This window comes from Petromyzon marinus, chromosome 26 (genome assembly GCF_048934315.1).
Source record: "Petromyzon marinus isolate PM22_M1 ecotype Great Lakes invasive population chromosome 26, UKy_Petmar_22M1.pri1.0, whole genome shotgun sequence".
In the NCBI taxonomy this organism is placed as follows: Eukaryota; Metazoa; Chordata; class Hyperoartia; order Petromyzontiformes; family Petromyzontidae; genus Petromyzon; species Petromyzon marinus.
Window position 1 is genome coordinate 13,391,942 of NC_133692.1, and position 18,019 is coordinate 13,409,960.

The following is an 18,019-nucleotide window of genomic DNA, read 5'->3' on the forward strand; positions in this document are numbered from 1 at the left end:
ACCACTTGCAAATGGCACGATGAGAACCAGAGGCATGGGCCCGCATAGACACCGGTGTTTCTAAGCAATCCAAATAAACTCTTTTACACTGTTGGAATTAATTGGCGGTGCGTCGTCTGCATCGTGCGAGTGATGCAGAGACTACGTCGCCATTTGATAGTGCAGGGATCTGATATAATATGCCGCGAGAGCTGCTATTAATCCGGCCCGAATAATTTGTTTCCTATGATTCCATCCCTGGACGATTACGAAGAATTATGATCCTTCTGTGGTCGATTGTCCCAAGTGTATGTTATTATGTACAAGGCGATTCGGGTACACACCACGGAGGATGTGAAAGGGGGTTGACCACCAGCACAAACACACATTGTAATGGAAAAGGGGGGATGATTCCCCCAAGTAAAAAATAAATTTCCATTCATTTGAATGGAGACTACACCAGGGACGACGTTTGTGCTTTCCATGCACTGTCGTGCAGAATGTGATTCTACCGTGAACCTAGCAGTGCTGCAGCATCACATCGCAAATCTAGGCCATGCAATGCGCATTTCAGCATATAGCCCTCGCATATTAATGGCCAGCTACGTGCACTGGATACGTAAAAACATAGAATCTCGTATCTGTTACACGACTTCACTCGTGCTGTTAGTTGCTGGTCATTTGACACTTCGGGCCTTTGCCCAGCAAGTGATATATAGTAAAAAAACATATTTTACCAGGTAAGGCCCGCTGAGCTATATAGCTATATTTTCAGAATCGACCTGGCCACAAATGATCGCCAAATAAAGTGGCTTATCACCACGTGGAAATGTATAGCAGCCAAATACCCTTAAACGCGTTTTATTGATTTTAAATGTGGAGGGAAAAACCTGGAGAAAAATCCACGCGACCACGGGAAGAGAGACGCTGACTTAAAATATACAGCAGGCGTCAGGGTTGGGATTGAACCCACGACCTCATGCATGCCAGGCGAGATAGTTAACATCTCGCCACTGTGACACCCCTATCCATTAACAGTGCTTCTTTATATATAAATATATATAAGAACTGATAATGGGTAGTCGTCAATCACTTAAAACAATCTGATAGCTCCGCTCCAATAATTATCTCAGGTAGTGCAGTATATACTGGTGTGCATATTTTTCCATGTTTATCGTGTTTATGTTTATCATGTTTATGTTTTTCATTGTTTTTCATATCGTAACGTTCCACCATATTTCGGTACAGGTCTGTTTGCCATTGATTCGGGGCTAATTTATTTTTCATCTCTTAAAATCATCTCGTGTTAATCGTTCCGAGCCATTTGTTTCATCTCCTGCTGGATGAACGGATGAAAGGTGTTTGCCCCCATGGTGTTGCCAGTCACGGGAGTTGCTTGACCAAGCACTCCTGTCATGTTTTGTTATCGTTTATTGTTGTAACGTTCTTACCCTTTGCCCCTACTGGACATGTGTGGAAAAGAGCTTTAAAGCTAATCGGATTCCTCCTGCAGTATAAATACTGATTCTGATACTTGACCATGTTTCCAGTGCGGGTTGGCGAACGGCGTGGGTGGACCACCCTGGACCAACTCGGATATCGCTCGCCACTCACGCAGGAGGCATTTGTGGAACGTTCTCGAGCGCGCAATATAATCGTTACATGACGTGTGAGAGCGTCTCACGTGCACTCTTGAGGATTGAATGCCGAGTTTATTTTGCTTGCCGCTGCCCAGAGAGTAGTGAGTGCTTTAGTTTCCGGTGATTCCCGGTGATCCGTGCAGGGAATTTGCTAAATCACTTTTTCTTTTAAGTAGAAAATAAAGACCATTTGACGTCAATTTAAATAGCAAACCAGCTGGGACTGCATTGCCAGTGGCTTAAAAATGCGTGCTTAAAAACATTACCATCGTTACTCTTTGGGTCTTTCGGTAAAGTCACGTAGATAGAAAAATTATAAAAATCATGACGTTTAGATGGCAACATAAGCAATCGTTTTCAGGTGAAAAAATACAGCAGGCGAACTGCTGAAGCAGGGGGAATATAGCGGGAGAGCTGCTGCAACAAGAGGTTATATATATTTGAGATGGGTGCAACCCAAGGGTAAGTGGGCGGGGCTAGAGATGGAATTTGCATGTAAATGTAAGATCGGAGAGACTGATATACCTCACGACTGCGGTGCTGAAGAGGAGGCCATTGTGTTGCTAGAGATTGGCATGTCAATCAGTTAATGACACTCCACGACTACGGTGCTGAAGATGCGGCTATTGTATTGCTAGAGATTAGAGATTAGCATGTCAAAGTGAGACGGCTCCCGCAGCAGCGGCTGTGTTAATGAGAAGATTGGCATGTCAGAGAACCGGGCACAATGCCACCTCGTGGGGAACAATAGCTGCGGCGTTGGCCGCTGCACTATGAGAGACCAGCATGTCAAAGCAAGAGAACCACCGCAACAGTGGCCGTGCCAGTGAGACATTCAGCCTATTAAACAACGAGAGCCACCGCCACATCGAAGAAAAGAGAGCAGCGGCTATGTTAGCGAGTACCTTTTCTTGGAGAAATCTATTTCATGTGTGCCCAAGGCGTTAAAGCAATGACCAGCCACGGCCGAGGTATTGGTCCTACAGTGTGTCAGATCCGCCTTGTGTTCACGAACATGGTCTGAGACATGTTGCTTAGTTTCCCCAATGTAACTACTGCCGCAGGCACAACTCAGTTTGTAAACACCGGGGTATTGCATGTCAGGGATCACATCTTTCACAGATGGGATCAGATCACGAATTTTATGTACTGTGTTGAATCGAACCTGGATCTTGTGTTTGCTCATGATTTTGGAAATATTTTTTGTGACTCCTGCTATGTATTTGAAGGTGATGGTTTTGATTGGGTCTTCAGATGGTTCTCTCCCAACGGTTGGGGTGAAAGCTTTACGGATTGTGCAGTCCGAATATTCATTTATCTTGAGTGCTTGGTGTACGTGCTCCAGTTCACTAGCTAGGTGATGATGGTCGGAAATGCAACGAGCCCTATGGTGTAGAGTTTTGATGAGGGAATTTTTCTAGGCTGGATGGTGGTGGAAGTCAGGTTTTAGATAGGCATCCATGTCGGTGGCTTCCCTGTAGACAGTATCCCAATGAGCCATCTGGTCTCTTTTCGATTAATACATCCAAGAATGGTAACTTGACATCCTTTTCCACCTCCATGGTGAATTTGAAGAATTGGTTCAGTGCTGGCAGGCCATGTGGCCAAATGACAAACGAGTCATCTACATATCTCTTCCACAAGGAAGGACAGAGGATGGATGCCTGGATGGCATCTTTCTCAAATTTTTCCATGAAAACATTGGCTACCACCATCGTTACCACTAACGTTGCCCTTTATCCTACACAGTGTGCACTGATTGTTCGATTTAAAGCTTTCGTGACTGCAATGATTCATCTTCTTTGGTTCTTTCGGTAAAGTCACGCTGTCCTACCAGACAGTCTCGTCCCTTCACCTGATGAAGGCCGCTTGTGTTGTGGCCGAAACGTCGTGAGACTATTATTGTGTTCTTTTATTTTATCAATTTATTATTTTATTCTCATTCTACGTGACTTTACCGAAAGAACCAAAGAAGAAGTGTGCACTGAATTTAAATTTTGATTGAAAGCTTTCGTGACTGCAGTAATTCATATTCTTAGCTCTTTCGGTAAAGTCACGTTGAAGGGAAACAATAAAATAATAAAATATATATATAAAACAATAAAAAATTCTCACGACGTTTCGACCATAACACAAACGGTCGTCATCACTGAAAATCACGACGTTTAGATGGCGACCGTTTGTGTTATGGTCGAAACGTCGTGAGAAATGTTTATTGTTTTATATATATTTTATTATTTTATTGTTTCCCGTCAACGTGACTTTACCGAAAGAGCTAAGAATATAGTGTGCACTGAATTAAATAATATAAGTATTGTTTGTTGTTGTTGTGTCTGTAAGCACGGGGTGTTGTGGTGCTGTGCCTGGCACCGTAGCTCAAGATGTAAAAGGTCTCAGTGGAGCAGACGGGCGTGCGTCTGTGTGTCGACGTGGGGAGCGGTAGTCTAGCGGTTAGCGCTATGCTGAGCTACGAACCTGGCAACGCGGGTTCGATTCCCGCACATGGTCAACACCAGTGACGAATATCTGAATCGGTCCTGGGCCTCCCCTAGGTCGACTCAGCCTCAAATGAGTACCTGGTGCAGTGTGTCAATATCGCCACTGGGGAGACAAAGGCGATCGGGCGTGGTGCTGGCCACCCACCCCCTCGTGTACCATTACGGCCTTCATAGGTGGTCGCTAATAGCACTTGTGCCAACAGTCTCTTAAGGCTATACGGGGGATCTTTGTCTTTGTAGGTATGTTTATGTACACGGTAGTGTAGCTGTTAACATACTGCACTACGAACCTAATGACCCGAGTTCGATTCCCGCTCACAGCCATCATCAGTGACAATTATATAAACCGGTCATGGGCCTCCCCTAGGTCGACTCAGCCTCAAATGAATACCTGGTGTGGTGTGTAAACATAAGCACTGGGGAGACAAAGGCGGCCGGGCGTGGTGTTTCCCACCCACCCCTGTCGTGTACTTCATCGGTGCTTGCTAAAAGCACTTGCCCCAATAGTTTGTTCCAGGCTATACGGGGATGTTTGTATTATGTACATGGAGCCACTCATTCACTGAACACTGCCATGTATGATGACGTGGGTTATTACTCAAGTACTGTGTGTGGTTAATGCAGACTTGGTTCCTTGCAAAAGGTTTCTATTTGGTATTTGAACATCTTAATACAACTCCTGTTTTATTGCCAGTAAGGGTAAAACCTATTCTTATTTTTTCATACTTTGATACTGGCAAAAAAGGTCCCAGCCGATGCAGCCGTCCATTCTACAACTTCCCCAACGTTCACGGTTGTGTTTTGTTAAGCGAAACCACGAGGGCTCGGTTAGAGAAGAGAGATTAAAAAAGACAACCCACGCGCCGCCCATTTGATAATATATTTTCGATTTAATGAAAAAAACAAAAAATGAAATGAAACGCCAAACTCCTCGGTACAAACGCTCATTTGTCAAAACTAGCTTGACGCCCGTGAGCACGGCACGTAAGTCCGTGTTTGCACACACCTCTCGTGCCGCGATCTCATCCAAACTGCCAACATTTTGCTGCCGTTCTCTAAAATGTTGGGGGGGGGGGGGGTGGTAATTGCATTCGCGAACATAATATTTTTTTGGTTTGACACGTAGACTTTTGCGACCAAAATCATCCATAATAGATGTTTTTGGGTTAGATCGTGTAAATATATAAATGTGTCGTTAAAACCCGCCACCACTCGAAACAGCCAACTAGTAAGGGTTGTCACGTAAACAGAACGTGGCCAATTCGTCACTAGTACGGTGTGTTGGAGAGCCAAGTCACAACATTTACAATCTGAGTACGACGTTTCGCCAGTAATTACAATTAACTTAATCAGGCGTAAAACAGATTTGTGGAGAAGTCCACCTGTTTCGTTCCTTATATAGAGGCGTAGATGTGTTGACCAAGCTTCTGCGCTCTTGCACAACGTGGGGGGGGGGGGGGGGGCTAGATTTCTGAGGCAACGTACATTATGCATGTGCATTATGCGAGCCCCACCATCATCCCGCACAGAAATCTGCTCTTATCAAGACGCTCATTCATCGAGCTAAGAAAGTGTCAGATGGTGACAGTCTGAGAAGTGACATTCAACATGTTAAACAAGCGCTGCAAATGGACGGTTACAATGATGTACAAATCAACAGGGCATTGAATACCAAAACTGAATAAAATAACAAGAGCATTGAAACTGCCCAAGTAATTAAAATGATCAAAATACCGTACATTGCGGAAGTAACTGATAAACTAGCCAGATGTTTGGAAAAATAAAACATCCGAGTCAGATTTGGCATGGTACATAAAATACAGAAATTAATATCTGGTACAAAAGATGTATTACCGAAGCTATCAACAGAAAGTGTATACAGGATTAACTGCACGTGTGGTAAATGTTATGTTGGGCAAACAGGACGAATGATCAGCACGAAACCAAAAGAACATCAGAGAAATATAAAATTATTCCAAATACAACTCAGCAGTAGCAGAACACGCGTGCCAACAACTGCCAAATCGCTCTCCGTGGTGCTAATGTTAAAAAAAACCCGCCACTTTTTTCAAAATTTCTTGCTGTGGTTTTCACACCTGATGATGACTACTTGTGTTGCAGTCGAAACGTCGTGATAATTTTATTGTTTTATATTTTTATTATTTTATTGTTTCCCTTCTACGTGACTTTACCAAAAGAACCAAGAATAAATCAAAATAACTTAGATAGATTTTCGACCGTCATCACCTAGCCAGTGAACTTGAATACGTAGACTAAGCTCTGAAGATGAATGGATATTCAGACCACACAATCCGTAAAGCTATCACCCCAACCGTTGGGAAAGAACCATCTGAGGACCCAATCAAAACCATCACCTTGCCATACATAGCAGGGGTCACTAAAAAAGATTTCCAAAATCATGAGCAAACACAAGATCCAGGTTTTTTTGATGTAAAGCTTTCGTGACTGCAGTAATTCATATTCTTAGCTCTTTTGGTAAAGTCACGTTGAAGAGAAACAAGAAAATAATAAAATATATACAAAACAATAAAAATTCTCACGACGTTTCGACCATAACACAAACGGTCGTCATCAGGTGTGTCGGTTCGCATTAAATTATTTATTTGTAAACGGTGTATTTATTTATTTAAAAAAAGTCAGCGCCACGCGCAGCGATTTGGCAGTTTATTTAGAAGGACGAGTCCATCTATGTTCTGAAAAGAGGAGGGGGGAGACGAAAAATTAATGTATGCTGTCTGAAACCCACTGTAAGCATGAACAATCAATTAAGACCTGAAATGGTTTATCACATCTTTCCAATGATTGCTAAGCCAGAATCCATCTTCTCGGTTGAAATTGTCTCTGTGCTTGTATATGTGGATAGCCTCATGAACGAATCTCTCATGGTAGCCAGATGGCTTACAAATAACCTCTGTCTTGGAAAAGTCAATGTCATGTGAGCCTACTGAATTATAACAATGATCTGCCACGGCCGAGGTGTTGGTCCTATCGTGTTTAAAGTCTGCTTTGTGTTCACGAATGCGGTCCGAGACATGGCGTTTGGTTTCTCCAAGTAACTACTACCACAGAGGCAACTTAGTTTGTAGACACCAGGGTACTGTATGTCCGGAATCACATCTTTTACAGATGGAACACACCGTTTTAAAATAAATAAATTAATGCAAACCGACACACCTGATGACGACCGTTTGTGTTATGGTCGAAACGTCGTGATAATTTTTATTGTTTTATATATATTTTATTATTTTATTGTTTCTCTTCAACGTGACTTTACCGAAAGAGCTAAGAATATAAAGTACATAAAATTAGTGATCTGATCCCATCTGTGAAGGATGTGATCTCTGCCATGCAATACCCCGGCGTCTACAAACTTAGCTGTGTCTGCGGTAGTAGTTACATTGGGGAAACTAAGCGACATGTCTCGGACCGTGTTCCTGAACATAAGTCAGATCTCAAACATGGTAGGACCAATACCTCGTCCGTGGCTGATCATTGTTTTAATGCGGTGGACTCACAGGAAATTGATTTCTCTAAGACGAAGGTACTTTGCAAGCCCACTGGCTATCAAAAAAGATTCGTTCATGAATCCTGGTGCAATGTGTAAACATGACCACTGGGGAGACAAAGGCGGCCATGCGTGGTTCCAGTTACCCACTCCCTCCATGTGCCGTTCCAGCCTTCATAGGTGCTGCTCGCTAACAGCACTTGCCCCAATAGTCTGTTAAGGCTACATGGGGGGTCTTTGTCTTTGTGATCTTTGTGTAAGCGCATACCAGGCAATAACTGCTGAGCGTCATGCGGTCTGAACGTTCGCGCGTGCTCACCGGCACACTGGATTCCGCTATGGGCTCCGTGACATTGCGATAGGGGAATTGAGTTTTCATGCGATTATTGGTCTAAACTATGTTTTTCTTTCTTTTAAAACCATAATAGCAATAAGCACCATACGAATAAAAAACAGTCAATCAAAATGAATGGCGAATCCTCGTGCAACATGCCTCATTAAATGAAATTAACCATTTATGTAAACACATTCAAGGAAAACATACAAAAGTGACCCTTAACTTATCTCACTGCACTCGCCCGTACGTTGAGATGCAGTCACATGATGAGGTAACCCATGTGGCCTGTGGCACTCTCATGCCGCAGCTGTAAACATCACACGGAATGGAAACAACATCGACGGTGATGCGACTCCCCCGTTGTTTTTGTTGCAGCCCACTATGGCTCGCAGAGGGCCCAGGAGGACTGGTGGGCCTACAAGGAAGTGGTGCAGGGGAACTTCATACCCGGTAAGAAGCGGAGAAGTAGTTTCGCTGAAGCCATAATAGAATAGACGGGGTGGTTTTTTTTGTTAGGTTATATCCCGTAAAATATAAATGTGTCATTAAACACCGCCACCACCCATCTTGGGCCTCCAATAAGTATTGTTCATAGATAATGTTTCAACATGAAAGCATTATTGACTGTTAAGTGCTATGTGGCCGGAGTGGTGGTGCGGCAGCAGTGGGTGCACCACACGATACAAATCAGTGGCCTGGTCATGGCTGACATCCGTGAGGGAGCGATGCCTGAACCTGTCTTGGGCCTCCCCTTCAACTCGCAAGACCTGCACGGTGAAGTGTGATCAAACTTTTTCCCGTGACCAATGGGGCACGGAGAGGCCTTCATAAATCCGTGGATTTAAGGAACTGTAATACATGTTATTATTTGATTAGTATTACTGTTATTATTATTACTACGTTCTATTGCATTTAAAACAAACAAATCTACGATTTAATCGTCATCCAATGGATATTTAATACCGAAACAGAAGTAGGATTTCTCCAGAATTCTGGCTGTTGCCTAATGATGCTGGTTGTTGTTGTTATTGTAGTAATTACCGGTGAAATGTCACGGTACTCGAATTGTAAATGTTGTCGTGGGTTTATTCTCCAACACACAGCCAGTGTGATTAACTAGGAATTAATTAGCGTGTTTCTTTACCTGACGAACCCTACGAATTGGTTGTGTCGGGTGGTGGTGGTGTTTAACGACACATTTATATTTACGCCATCTAACCCAACAGAAACCTTTATTTATAGATTTGAAGCTTTCGTGACTGCAAGGATTCATACTCTTTGTTTTTTTCGGTAAAGTCACGTAGGTAAAATAAAATAAATGAAAACAACTAAATTAAATCACGACGTTTCGGAGGCAACACAAGCCTCCGTCTTCAGGTGGAACAGACACAGCAAAATTAGCTGTATGATACAGCTAATTTTACTGTGTCTGAAAAACCAAAGAGTAATACACCTTTATTGTGGATAATATTGGTCACAAAAGCCTACTCCGTGTTAAACAGTTTATCTTAGCCCATCCTCTAGATCATGACTTGTAATCTTCTTCCTCTGTGTTAATCAGATTCATCTTCTCTCTCTTTCTCATCCATTCATTTAAAATAAATCATCCACAAAAAACTTTCCCAGCACAAATTGCGACTGACTATGCTGGCTTATTATGCAACCTCATATAACGTGAATTACAGCAATGCCCACATCAATATACCCTGCTGGATATCTAATAGCTTTTAATACAATTCTCGGACATCCGCATAAAACAAAAAATTTCCCTCACGAATTCATATCACTTTGCAGAGGTTATGAAAGCAACACGCTCACACGCCACAGCCTTTGTTCGGCTCCGCTTTGCAGTTCGTAGCGCCAATAATGTGGGAACATTTTATTTTGTTATTCCTTCACGATTTAGTCACTTGTGTGCGTGCGTGCGCAGCAACCGCGCTTCGTTTGAAAGTGCGCCGACGATGCCGTGAGAGTGAATTCCTGGGCGCGGCTGTGCAAAAGTTGCAAAGGACTAAAGTAGTAGCAACAACAACAACAAAAAGACCGATGGGTTTCATTTGTCGCTGCCTCGAGAACGCGAGGGCGAGAGTACTCGGTTGTTAAAGTAAAACGAAGCGACTTGGCTTGTTGTGTATTGCCGGAGAAATAAATTGTGTGCATTAAGAACCCGCTCCTCCTGCGCCTCGTTTTTGCGGCGTCACCGAGTGCGTGGGGCATCCCTTGCCCTCTTTGTGTTTCTCTTACGAATTACCTCTTGCCTTTGGTGGACCTATAAATTACCAATTTGGCATATGCAGTGCAGGAGTTGACAGGGCCATTTGAAATTGAGTCCCAGGTGAAAAATTAAGATAATTTCTCTCTTTTTTAATATATATTTAAAATAAACAGATTAACCAGTTTCAGCTGGGTAGTATTAGTCTGGGAAAGCCAATAAGCAGGTGGATTAAAACTTTTGTGTTTATCTTATCTTAATGGGATTTATAAAGCGCCCTAGTGAAATTGATGACAATATATGCCGATGAATGGATTGAATGAATGAGGAATGAGTGATAGTCGTGTAATGAGAATCTGAAGAGGGGCCAGTAACGGTGGTGGTGCTCATGAGGGGGAGATTAAGGGGGGGGGGGGTGGTCGTGGGGGTGAGCAAGGGGTAACAAGAAGTGTGAGTTTTGAGTGCGGAGCAGAAACTAGTGAGCGAAAGTGACCGCTTAACGTGGAAGGGGAAGTTTCTTCCAGTGAAGGGGGGAGATGAAGAGAGATAGAGAGCGCGTGGGTTGAGTACAAGGAGGAGGAACAGAGAGAGACAGCAAATATTGAGAACGTAGAGAGGGAGAAGGTGACGTAGAAAGTCACAGAATAAAGTTGTGTGTGTGTGTCCGCTTGGCAGGGAGCGCCCGTGCAGCGGTTAGCATGCCGTGCTACGAATGCGGCGGCCCGAGGTCGATTCCCGCTCATGGCCAACAAAAATGACGATTATCTGAACCGGTCATGGGGCCTCCCCTAGGTCGACTCAGCCTTAAATTAGTGGATGGGGCACCCCTGGACCAACTCGGATATCACTCGCGTAGGAGGCATTAGTGGAACATTCTCGCGCGCGCAATCTAATCGTTACATGACGTGTGAGAGCGTCTCACGTGCACTCTTGAGGATTGAATGCCGAGTTTATTTTGCTTGCTGCTGCCCAGAGAGTAGTGAGTGCTTTAGTTTCCAGCGATTCTTCGGTGATCTGTGCAGGGAATTTGCTAAATAATGTTTTCTTTGAAGTAGACAATAAACACCATTTGATGTCAATTTAAATAGCAAACCAGCTGGGACTGCATTGCAAGTGGCTTCAAAACGCGCGCTTAAAAACATTACCATCGTTACCACTAACGTTGCCCTATAATATAGACAATGTCCACTGAATTAAATAATGTAAGTATTGTTTGTTGTCGTTGTTGTGTCTGTAAGCACGGGGCATTGTGGCGCTGTGCCTCGCACAGTAGCTCAGTGGAGCAAATGGGCATGCGTTTTTGTGTCGGCGTGAGGGTTCGATTCCCGCTCACAGCCAACACCAGTGACAATTATCTCAACCGGTCCTGGGTCTCCCCGACGTCGAATCAGCCTGAAATGAGTACCTGGTGTAGTGTGTAAACATCGCCACTGGGGAGACAAAGGCGGTCAGGTGTGGTGTTGGCCACTTACCCCCTCGTGTACTGTTCCGGCCTTCATGGGTGCAAACAGCACTTGCCCCAACAGTCTGTTAAAGGCTACCTGGGGGATCTTTGTCTTTTGTCCGCTTTCACCATCGCCGTGGGGGGGGGGGGGGGGGGGTGCAGTGGGAGGCAGTGGCCCTGTCTCACACTCACCACATGATCTAATTTGCAGAATTACCAAATAACGTCACATTTCAGAAAACTGCACAATATATAGTGGTACCATCCAAGCTCTGGTATCAAAATGAATTTCATGAATCTTCATGTTAATTAGAAAAATAAAATCGGCAACGCATTCCAAATGCTCTGTACTAATCCGGCTATTTAGACAAAGTTGGTGGATTGCGCAGTAAAATGTCGTGAAATTCACAAATCCGCCGGACTGCATCGTGGCCGGGAGGTGGCAGGACGGCGAGTAGCTTCAGGAAACCCGCGTTTCTTGGTTCACCTTTGAGTGTTCACCTTTGAGTGTTCACCTTTGCGTGTTCACCTTTGAGTGTTCACCTTTGAGTGTTCACCTTTGCGTGTTCACCTTTGAGTGTTCACCTTTGAGCGTTCACTTGCGCGCGTTGTTGTATATGTCGGTTATGAAAATTTTGATGAAAATAATAAAAATTAAATGAAATTTGGAAAATTGTGTAATGATCCAAAATTATGTTAATTGATGTAATTGTGCGCATAAATTATGCTAATTCGAGATATAATCGTATTAATTTATGCAAGTGGGTGTGATTATGCTAATTCGAGCCATTATGATAATTAGGCCCCGCCTCGTTGACGAGGGTCGTATTATCAATCGGAATAAAACAATTAATCGTATGAAGTTAGCATGCCAGAGTAACTCGCTTCGTTGTTTAACTTCGTATTAACGCTTGGTAATACAATTATTCTCACTTTAACATTTACTGAGTGTATTAGTGTGTTTATGTCAGGTCTCCAAATTCAGATCTCAACGAAGAATACAGTTCTTGTAAATAAAATTATTAAGCATGAAACAGAAAGGAAACACACCAAACTTCTGTGTTTAAGCAATTTATTCTAAATGAAACCTTAACTCTAATATAATATGCGAACTCTTAATCTTGGAATTTTCAACACAGTATTGATACAGTAACCATCAACGATTGCATTGTTTCACTTTGGCAACGGCACATGTGATTAATTCCACCGCGTAACGCGAGCTCAGTTGGTGAGAGAGAGAGACGTTAAAAACATGCATACGCTATTCTAAATAAAAACCTTAACTTTATCATATGCAAATTCGTATACTTGAAAATTGCCCACACCGTCCTGCGTTCATTCATAGATCCATAAGCAACCCTCAATACAAATTCTTATCACGTTGTTTCACTTTGGGTATCAGAGCGATTCATTCTTATTCAGCGTAACACGAGCACGTGCGGCAATTATGAACGAAAGGTCTTTAACAATTATGCGACGATATTCATACGAAAAGGCAATCAAAACAGTTATTATTCCCAAAGGCACCAATATACATCAATAGATTCATCATGCTCATTCATATCATTAAAGAAATGGCTTGGAGTAAAGGCGTGCGATGGTGTGCGTGCTCTCCCCTGAGCTTCTTAACTTAGGCCAACTTTAATTAATTGTGGACAGATCGCCTGATAAGGAAACTGGTTTGATATGCTATTCCCCCCCCTCCCCATGAGCGTAGCTCCGTGGCGAAGGTGTCAAGGATTAATTCGTATTGATGAATCTATTGGTATTTTATGCGAATTAGACGTACAACCCAAACAAAGGAATTAAGAAGAAAGAAAAATTATCAATTTACTTATAAAGGACGTATTGTTATCACTCGGTCTGCCGCGATGCCTTCACGGCCACTGATTGTTCACGTATTTGATGATCAGGCTTCTTGCTAATGATTCGTGTATGTGTTGAGTGATATGGATTGGGTTGGGTTGGTCAGTGTTCGGAATCAATTCTTTGCGTCAAGCAGACGCCAGGTTTGTCGTGTGGTAGGGGGCAGAGTGCGTCATACGTATAGTCGATTTCTTCTTTCACAGCAGACGAGTTCGGCCCACACTGGGTGATGAGTTGGCACAGTGCGCTGTAGGCGCGGTGTTCCGTCGGTAGATGGCGCTCACAGCTCGTGTTGCAGCTGCCTCGGTGCTCGCCGTTGACGCGCACTCTGGCGATGAATGATGGCTTCCTTCGTTGATGGCCGGTTGGATCAACGTTTGACCCTTTCCGCCCCCTTGGTGGCTGATGCTGGGGTTCTCGTCAGCTTCTTCTGATGACGTTGAATTCGCACGGCATAGCATGTAGCTAAGTAGCGAGTCTCGCCATTCTGGCGAGTTGTAGAGACTTCTGCGTCAGTGGTGGCTGATCTTCTGATGGCCGTTGTCTTCTTCTGCTGGCTGATGATGAGCTGGTCCGCTGGTCGATGATCTGATATCAATGCTCGCGGGCCCCTCTTTTTTATGACAATCTCTCCCCTTGGCTCCTCTTCCTTACAAGGGGCGGAGCTCCCTTTGATCTAGCTGTGTGTCGTGGGGTTGGGGTGTGTGTGTCTGTATGTGTGTGCATGTGTGTGTCATTTATGGGTGTAATATGAGTCATCAAAGCATGCTCTTTGGTTCTATTGGGTAAAGTCACGTAGGTAAAAAAAAATAACAAAAATCACGACGTTTCGACCACAACACAAGTGGCCTTCATCAGGTGAAGGGACCAACCTGTCCGGAGGACAGCGTTGGAGTGGAAAAAGTCAAGCGCAGGTCGCCTCCTTTAAGCTGTGAGTGGGTAAACAGAAAAGACGCCTTGACAAAGGAATTAGCATAACATGTAAAGCTGTGCAAGCTCGCAAATAGAATCAAAGATACATTAGCACCACCGTGAGAGTTTGGGATGCCACTAATTGAATGAACATACTGTACCATTAAACAAGTCCAGCGCAGGTCGCCTCCTTTAAGCTGTGAGTGGGTAAACAGAAAAAACGCCTTGACAAAGGAATTAGCATAAAAATGTAAAGCTGTGCAAGCTCGCAAATAGCATCAAAAATACATTAGCACCACCGTGAGAGTTTGGGATGCCACTAATTGAATGAATATACTGTACCATTAAAAATTCCTTTAACGTTTGGTTCTATTTAGAACATCTTTCCAATGGTTGCTTAATTTGAAGCCATCTTCTCGGTTGAAATTGTGTCTGTGCTTGTAGATCTGGATTGCCTCGTGAACAAATCTCTGATAAAAACCCGTGACTTTACCCAATAGAACCAAAGAGTATGGATCCTTGCAGTCACGAAAGCTTTAAATCTAGAATAATCAAAGCATGGTTTCGTCACCTCCTTCCAGACATCCCACCAACAAGAGAGTCCAGATGCTTCAAAATCGTCCCGAAGGCGTCCCTCTGTCTGCGTTATACAATCTGGAGGGAGGGGCGACTTTCCCCCCTGTATGACGTTTTACGATGCACAAGGAGTGGGTTAAGGTTTTTAAAGTTAACATTTATCCCATCCTAGTTTTTGGTACCGTATCACTCGCAGTTACGATTCTGTCTGTCACTCAAGGTCTTGTAGTAGTTTCCATCGTGGTGTTTGATTTTATTTTCAAGGGAAGATGCTCTCTTGAGCGTATGTATATTCATATCACGTGCTGTGGAAAGACAAAGACGGCCGGGAGGCTCTCTCTCTCTGGCTAGCCCTCGGTTTAACGTCGCTCAAATATGATTTGGTTTAATGTTTAAAAAGGTTGTGATTTACCCCGTCATCCTGACCCTTCCTCGGTTTTATTAATTTTCGTTTCCCTGTCTGTATACAGAGATTCGCGTTGTGGCGATGGAGTTATTATTTATTAATTACTATTTTTGATATCCTGAGTTTAAGGTGTAAGTTATTTGACTGTTGGAATTTGTATTCCTTGGTTTTTGCAAGGTAGGGTAGCGGGCAAGCTTGTTTCGCAAGTTAAGGTGAATAGCGTTAGCATTAATGTTATGTATGATACTATGTATTGTAATCTTCTTTAACTAAAATTTGTTCGCTGGGTTTCGCTGACAGCTGCGGGAGCTCTAGGGAGTTCCCGCCCCCTTCCTCTTTTTGATCTCGAAGGGTGTCGTGGAGTTGGAGTGTTCGTGTGTTTTCTCATTAAGTCCGGCGCATCCGCTGCACAGATGGCCCTCGCGATAAGGTGTAATTCCTGCTCTGGTGTTACTCCTGCTCTCCCGCGCTGCCGAAAGACAAAGGCGGCCGGGGTCTCTGGAACATAGTTTATCCTGGCCTCGCAAGCTTGACCCGTTCGCCTCACCTCCTCTGGACAACCCTTGATGTAACTGCATTTTCTGTCCCCAAGATTTGTGATTTGACAGTTCATCATTAGATGTTACCTCCGATATTCCAAGGGTTTTATACTTTTGCTACCTGTCCGCATACATACACGATGTCGACCTATTTACTAAGTTCTAAACTTAACCGTCGTATTAATAGCAAAGAAGGGTAATATGTTTAAATCTCTTTCTGTATGGCGTCACTCTGTCTAGGGTTTCCAAGATCGTGCCCTGGAATTTTCTTGGAGTGTTTCCCCCCTCCCCGTCTTTTTTGATTTGGTTTATTACCTTTTATGGTCCATCTCTTGGCGCCCCGTTGTGTGTGTGGGGAGGACCACGGAATTTATTAATTTTTTAATGGCCTTTTTACGACCTCCAGCTGCTGTTTACTGGGATGAGGTAGCTTGTTGGTACGAGGGTGCTATTATTTTTTTTATCGACTAAAAATAAAAACAAATATCGGCAAATATTGTTAATATTAATTGTGGAAAAAGGGTCGTATACAACAGCGTGAAGTTTTGCCAAAATCACAGGACCCTCACCGAGAAAAAGGCTTGGGAGAGTCTGTGGACAAACAAAAATGCCATTTTTAATTGGTGGAGTGGGAAACGGCCTGGAAGGTTACAGCCAGGTCCAGATGAAGGTTCTTGTAGGCCCTAGGCACTTATTCAGTGCTAACTCTCTACGGTTGGTACTGCTGCTGCTGCTGCCCCATGTCACTACTACCGCCGCTGTCACTTCGTCCGCAGGACAGCACCGCCGCCTTTGTCTTCCCTAGCACTGCTCTCTATTGAGAATGAGGTTGTGCGAAAAACACCATTTGAAGATGTTGATAATTTTGAAATGAAAAAAACCTCGAAGAGTTCACCTCCAGTCTTAATTTATCTCTCCTTACCAGAAAAAAAACTATTCACATTGACATGACTCTGCCTCTTCGTATATACACTGTGCCTATCCTTGTTATATACATCCATTTATTCAAGAAGATATGTTGGTTACATTTTTATCATACAAAAAAAACGGTTAAAATGTGTTTTTGTAGGCCCTAGGCAGTGTAAAACTGTGTGCACTACATACTGTGCCTATTGGATAATACCGCCCTGACTTCCAGCTTCATTTAGATGTTTTTTTCTTATTATTGACGTTACCACAGTTTTTATTACTGACCATTACCACAAAGTTTTTTGTATACACCGAAGCGCACATTTTGTGGTTGTTTTAACAGAACGTGTCGATCACCGTCGCAGTGGACTGCGCGGTTTCGGTCACTCGGTGAATGCGGCACGCGGACCGAAAACATTAGTCACAAACGACGCTGGCATTTCCCCTGGGTCGTCTCTACACATTTCATGGACATTAACCGGAACTTATGAACAAAAAATACAATACCTCCACAAGCTCATGAGCAAATTCCCCTTTTTATGTACAACTTTGCCAAATAAATGAATTGCTAAATAATGTAATAGTTACCATTATATTGTAGGTAATATACATATGTATGTATGTTGAACTGATTTCGCACCATACGTAGCCAACCATGCTAAAAGACAAGGCACAACTCTTCAAAGATTCACTCTGGATAAGAGAGTTAAGCGTTTCAAGTTGATGAATCATTTTACAAGGCGTGCCTGCAATGTAAACGTGGAGGTAAATGTAACACAAAGGGTCTCTGCTTTTTTTATTAATTGCTAATTTATAAAGCATTATGAACCCCTTACAGTTGGGTCATTCATTTCTATGAACCGATGCATTTAGTCCTCATTTATAAATCTACTTCCGTTCAATGGTAATCAAAACTTTGACGAAAAGGTGAGTTAAATATAAAGCGCGGTCCACATTCTCAAATCGTTCTCAGGATTTAATTCCACGCGTCTGTGCCTGAATTCATGAACCCCACCACAAATTCCAGGGAGCTGTAAGTAGTTTGATTTCGACAAAACTGTCAGTGACAGTGATAACGGTACGGGAGCAGATGAGCAGCCCCGATCCACAAGTTGAGAAGATTTTGTTCCAGTGGCGTAACATTTCTGCACAACACTTTCGTCCAGTTCCCGACC

General features: G+C 43.4%; 1 protein-coding gene across 3 annotated transcripts in view; it reads left to right on the forward strand.

Moving 5' to 3' along the window:
* The window catches only part of LOC116946286 (carbonic anhydrase-related protein 10-like), a 378,302-nt gene that overhangs the window by 144,612 nt on the left and 215,671 nt on the right, over positions 1–18,019 (forward strand). For all 3 annotated transcript variants that reach the window (XM_032961344.2, XM_032961345.2, XM_032961347.2), the window contains exon 2: positions 8,356–8,430. In XM_032961344.2, coding sequence (XP_032817235.2) covers positions 8,356–8,430 — 75 coding nt within the window. The remainder of the gene's footprint in view (positions 1–8,355; positions 8,431–18,019) is intronic.